This window comes from Otolemur garnettii, unplaced genomic scaffold (assembly GCF_000181295.1).
Source record: "Otolemur garnettii isolate 467f Iridium unplaced genomic scaffold, OtoGar3 scaffold00019, whole genome shotgun sequence".
In the NCBI taxonomy this organism is placed as follows: domain Eukaryota; kingdom Metazoa; phylum Chordata; class Mammalia; order Primates; family Galagidae; genus Otolemur; species Otolemur garnettii.
This window is the reverse complement of record NW_003852414.1, coordinates 24,338,510-24,343,820: the sequence shown is the minus strand read 5'-3', so window position 1 is coordinate 24,343,820 and position 5,311 is coordinate 24,338,510. Positions and strand designations below refer to the sequence as shown.

At 48.8% G+C, this 5,311-nt stretch overlaps 1 protein-coding gene and 1 non-coding gene across 5 annotated transcripts in view; both read left to right on the top strand.

Moving 5' to 3' along the window:
- FBXO18 (F-box protein, helicase, 18) overlaps positions 1-5,311 on the top strand; it is a 45,433-nt gene that overhangs the window by 24,064 nt on the left and 16,058 nt on the right. For all 4 annotated transcript variants that reach the window (XM_012803336.1, XM_023511394.1, XM_023511395.1 and 1 more), the window contains 4 exons: positions 1,883-1,975; positions 2,305-2,396; positions 3,887-4,055; positions 4,916-5,138. In XM_012803336.1, the coding sequence (XP_012658790.1) occupies positions 1,883-1,975; positions 2,305-2,396; positions 3,887-4,055; positions 4,916-5,138 (577 nt within the window). The remainder of the gene's footprint in view (positions 1-1,882; positions 1,976-2,304; positions 2,397-3,886; positions 4,056-4,915; positions 5,139-5,311) is intronic.
- On the top strand, positions 2,855-2,959 carry LOC111724154. The gene has a single exon (XR_002772497.1). It is a non-coding gene; the product is annotated as a U6 spliceosomal RNA (small nuclear RNA).

Here is a 5,311-nt window from a genome sequence, read left to right as displayed (position 1 = left end):
TTTTAAGGCAGAGTCTCAACTCTGTGCCCTGGGTAGAGTGCCATGGCGCCAGCCTTGCTCACAGGAACCTCATACTCCTGGGTTTGAGCGATCCTCTTGCCTCGGCTTCCCAAGTTTTTGAGACCACACCTGGCTAGTTTTTCTATTTTTAGTAGAGACAAGTCTTGCTCTTGCTCAGGTCTCAAGTTCCTGAGCTCAAGCCATTTACCCACTTTAGCCTCCTAGAGTGCTGGACTTCAGGCGAGGGCCACCACACCCCACGTGTGTGTCACTTAGTTAACTTGGTTTATTCTGTCCTATCTGTGGCATCAGGGCAAGGAGCTTTATTTATGGTGTGGTTTGGACAGGACATGTGCAGAAATGATGAATAATGTGCTTACATTCAAATCTTAACCTGCAAATAATCTGCACATTTGCACAGACACAGAAGAAGATCAGGCGGCATGTCTCACTCAGAGCACAGTGCCCCGGCCTGTGGGCTGAACTAACAGTGCTTGTTTTCTCACAGTTCTGGAGGTTGGAAGTCTGAGATCGAGGTGCTGGCAGATTCCTGTCTTGAGTAGGAACCAGTTTCTTGGCATGCAAGTGGCCACTTTCTCACTGAGTCCCTTCCTGGCAGAGAATTAGAGCTCCAGTGTCACTTCTTGGGCACTAATCCTGTAACCTCATTTAACCTTAATTACATCCCATCCTTACTCCCAGCATTTAAACCTTTGAGGTTAAGGCTTCAACTCACAAGTTTCTGGGGCATATGCAGCTCAGCTCTTGGCAGTGTGCTGTGTTGATTCCTGTTAGGTGTCTGTATTTCTTCCTGTTTTACCTGGGAGGTAATTTGACCACAGACTGAAATGTGCCATCAGCGGTATATGCTGCATCAATTAGATGGGTGCTTGGAATCATGCTCATCTCCCTCCGGTTGGAGACTGGGCAGGTGCGCCTGGTTATGGGGGATCTGCCATCAGGGGAAGAGTTTGGGCTCAGTGTGGATGCTCAAGGTATTGGGGTTGGCGTGCATGGGCTGCATCCGACAGCGTCTGAGCTGCTCATTGAACCTTGTCACCTTTGGTCACTCTGGGGTAGTTGTTTTCTGATCCTCAGTGGTCATGTCTTGTTACCTGTGTAGCCCTTCTCCTTTCCTTTCTGACCCTGAAAGAATGTTGCTTGTGTTTCCAGACTAAGGCTCTTCACAAGGCGTAGGCAGCAGAGCCACTGAGGCTTAGAAAGGGGCAGCATTAAGTTTATCTTATTCAAACAAGAATCTCTTTGCTGGAAACAGAGTTTACAGTTTTGCCCACTGGTTCTTACCGCGTTTGGTTGTCTGTCTCTGCGGCACAGCTAGCACTCTGTTCTTGGTCTTTTTCCTCCTGGCCTTTGGTGCATAAATGAGGCAGCTTTCCCAGGATCATTCCCCCAGGGCCGTTGTCAGTTGGAGGTGTATTTTTTTTTTATTTTTTTATTTTTTTAGAGACAGTGTTGCCCTTGGTACGCCTTGTAGCAACTTCCAACTCCTGTGCTTGGGAGATTCTCTTACCTCAGCCTCTCAAGTAGCTGAAAGTACAGGCAGGAACATCACACCCAGAAGCTGACCTGGCTTCAGCTTCAACAACACCCAATGCCACAACGCCGGGCTATTTTTTGTTACAGTTTGGCCGGGGCCAGGTTTGAACCCGCCACCCTCAGTATATGGGGCCGGCACCCTACCCACTGAGCAACAGGCGCTGCCCAGCTGGAGATGTGTTTAAATTCTTTTCCCCCCCTCATTAAACAATTGTAGTATTTTCTTTTTAGGACTGGTAAGGAGTTTAAACACATTTGAGGAAAAATAAGATATACATTGTAAGTTGAATTTGAAAGTCTCTAAATCTCCCTTTTTCCCTATCAGGATTCACTACAACATTTTCTATTGCCTATACCTTCAGGAGAATTCCTGTGCTCAGGCCACAAAGGTCAGAGAGGAGGCGGCAGTCTGGCCCAGGTGAGTGCCGTGTAGACGCGTCTCCCCTCCCGTCCTCCACTCATCCTGTACTTCTGGCCGGAGGTGTTTCACTCTACCAGCTGCGTGGAGGCATGTTGTGCCTCACGGGAAATCCACCCATCTTAGAGTGTGATCCAGCCATTTGTAGTAAATTTACGGAGCTGTGCAGCTGGCATTGTAATCCAATTTTAGAGCATGTTTATCCTTCTAAGGGGAGGCCTTTTCGGGGTCAACTTTCGTTCACCCTGTTTTTTTGGTTTTTGGACAGTCTGTCCCCTGAGCTTTTCAATTCCTTTTTATTTTTTCTAATTTCTCTTTAATGCTTATAGCAAGAAAACCATCCAGCTCACGCATGAACAGCAGCTGATTCTGAATCACAAGATGGAGCCTCTCCAGGTGGTGAAGATCATGGCTTTTGCAGGTGAGGGGACCCAGGTCAGCTTCTGGATGTGGTGTTCCTGCCTTTTGTCACATGACCCCTGCCTGCTACCTGCCAGGGCAGCTTACCTTGATCAGTCAGATAATCTCCAAAGCAGAGAGCCCAGGATGCTTGGCCTCTCTCACACCCCCAGTGAACAGCCACACTAGAATTGCTGCTGTGTGGGTGGCTCAGAGGGAATCGTTGTGGGGTGGGTGCCCCCCGGATCGGTTGAGTCCATCATCATCATCATCGCATGCTCAGGCACTGATGGCTTCTGGGCAGGGGGGCCATGGTCATCTCCAGCGCAGAGGGTTTCAGTTGCTCCCTGGCTTTGTCTGGTGACGCTAGACGGCCTGGGTCCCCAGTTACTTCTGTCCCACCTTGTCAGCTGAGCCGAGCTGCTGGTTACAGTGTCCTTTTGTCATAGCCTGTGTTCATGCATTTTCTTTTGTCAAAATCTGGAAATATTTAGCAGATATACTAAAATTGAAGCAATGCAGAGAAGATTAGTGAGGCCTCTGTGGAAAGATGACATGTAAATCTGTGAAGTGTTCTAGTTTGTTGTGTTTTTTTTGAGACAGAGTCTCACTCTGTTACCCTGGGTAGAGTGCTGTGGCATCATAGCTCACAGCAGCCTCGAACTCTTGGCCTCAAGTGATCCTCTTGCCTCAGTTTTTTCATTTTTAGTAGAGATAGGGTCTTGCTCTTGCTTAGGCTGGTCTGAAATTCTCGAGCTCAAGTAATCCACCTGCTTCGGCCTCCCCGAGTGCTAAGGTCATAGGTGCGAGCCACCACTCCTGGCCTGTATTCCGTATTTTTAATGTAGGAGTATATGGCACACTTCCTGGGTAAAGGACTCAAATACAACAGACTTTTCCTAACAAATACAGACAATGTAACCTCATTGTGTGTACGTTTATATTAATCTACAATAAAAAAATAAAAATTAAAAATCTCCTGGAATCCCATCCTGCTTCTTTCCTGGCTAAGTATCCTGCTAAGAACAGCTTATTGCATGCCTGCAGCATGCCTGCATGGCGCTGACTTGACGTCATCTGTAAGGTGGTTAGTTCAGGCTTACCTTATAGATAGAGAAACTGAAGCTCTAAGAGACTTGGCCCAGGTGAAATAGGTGAGTAAAGGAAACTTTAAAGCTGGATCTGTGTCTCTCCAAAGACATGCCTTCCTCTCACTCCCTCTCCCCCCATGGTCATCTTTGTCCTCACAAACCCTGTAGGTAGGTGTCAGCCACATATGCTGAGGGGCAACCTGAAGTTCAGTGAGGTGGGGCCCAACCTTTGGTCCTCAGCTGGAAAGTGCCAAAGCCGAGACCCTGGCTTGGAACCTGCTGTCCTCTTGCCAGTATTGAAAAACTTGCCACTGTCTTGCTCTCAGGCCAGACGCAGGACAGAGCTGGGCAAGACCTGATTAGGATCCTTTGGGACACTTTGCCAGGTCAGAGGGTCACTCTTTCCTCTCGGCTTCCTCAGGCACTGGAAAGACCTCCACCCTGGTCAAGTACGCAGAGAAGTGGTCTCAGAGCAGGTTTCTGTACGTGACCTTCAACAAGAGCATTGCCAAGCAGGCCGAGCACGTCTTCCCCAGCAATGTCACCTGCAAGACCTTCCACTCCATGGCCTACGGGCACGTCGGGCGCAAGTGAGCCTTGCCCTTGTCTTACTGTTTTCCCGGGACAATCTTTGTGACCACTTGTGCCCTCACACCACACCCATCTGCGGAAATGTAATGTTCTTATCTCCACTTGCAGATTTAGTGATTTGTACTTTGTCCTGTAAAATACATTCTTCACATATAAGGGGCATTTGCATTTTTCTGGAGTGGAAGTGCAGAGGTTAAAGTGCCTTGTTTAGGATGTTACAAGTCCTGAGCGGTTTTTGGCTTTCCTTGGAAAGGGGTGGAATGGGTGGAGAGACTCAGCTGAGGTGCCACAGGTACCCCAGGTGTGATGCTTTTAAGAAACTTTGTCCCCTTGGGAGCCTCTCAGAGCCCAGACCACACCTCGGAGCAGTAGTGTCTGCCAGTCACTGATTCCTCTTCTGGGTTGTCTAGGAGTTCCTAAAAGCCAGCCAGATCAACCGTGAACCTGCAGAACCTTGGTGGCTTTTTTTTTCCTTTAGAGACAGAGTGTCATTTTGTCGCCCTTGGTAGAGTGCTGTGGTGTCATAGCTCACAGCAATCTCCAACTCCTGGTCTTAGGTGATTTTCTTGCCTCAGTCTCCCAAGTAGCTGGGACCACAGGTGCCTGCCACAATACCTAGCTATTTTTTGTTGCAGTTTGGCCAGGGCCAGGTTTGAACCTACCATCCTCAGTATATGGGGCTGGCACCCTTCTCACTGAGTCATAGGTGCCAGCCCGCCTCGGCGTCTTTTAAAAATTCTGTATCAACTGTGGTGACACCTAGAGCTACCTTGTGGTGTCACCATAGAGAATAGGGCAGACATTAAATACCATAAGGCCAGAAAAGCCAAATACTGTTCCTTTGGGTTGTGCATTACAGGTACCAGTCGAAGAAGAAGCTGAACCTCTTCAAGCTGACACCCTTCATGGTCAATTCCGTCCTTGCTCCAGGGAAGGGGGGGTTCATCCGGGCCAAGCTGGTGTGTAAGACTTTAGAGAACTTCTTTGCCTCGGCTGACGAAGAGCTCACCATTGATCACGTGCCTATCTGGTGTAAGAACAGCCAAGGACAGAGAGTCATGGTGGAACAGAGTGAAAAACTGGTGAGCACCCACCTGTCTTAAGTATTAGGGACCTGGAGATGAGAGGGTTTCCCTAGGAAGGCACGTGGTACGGGTCATGGTGGAACAGAGTGAAAAACTGGTGAGCACCCCCCTGTCTTAGGTATTAGGGACCTGGAGATGAGAGGGTTTCCCTAGGAAGGCAGGTGGTACGG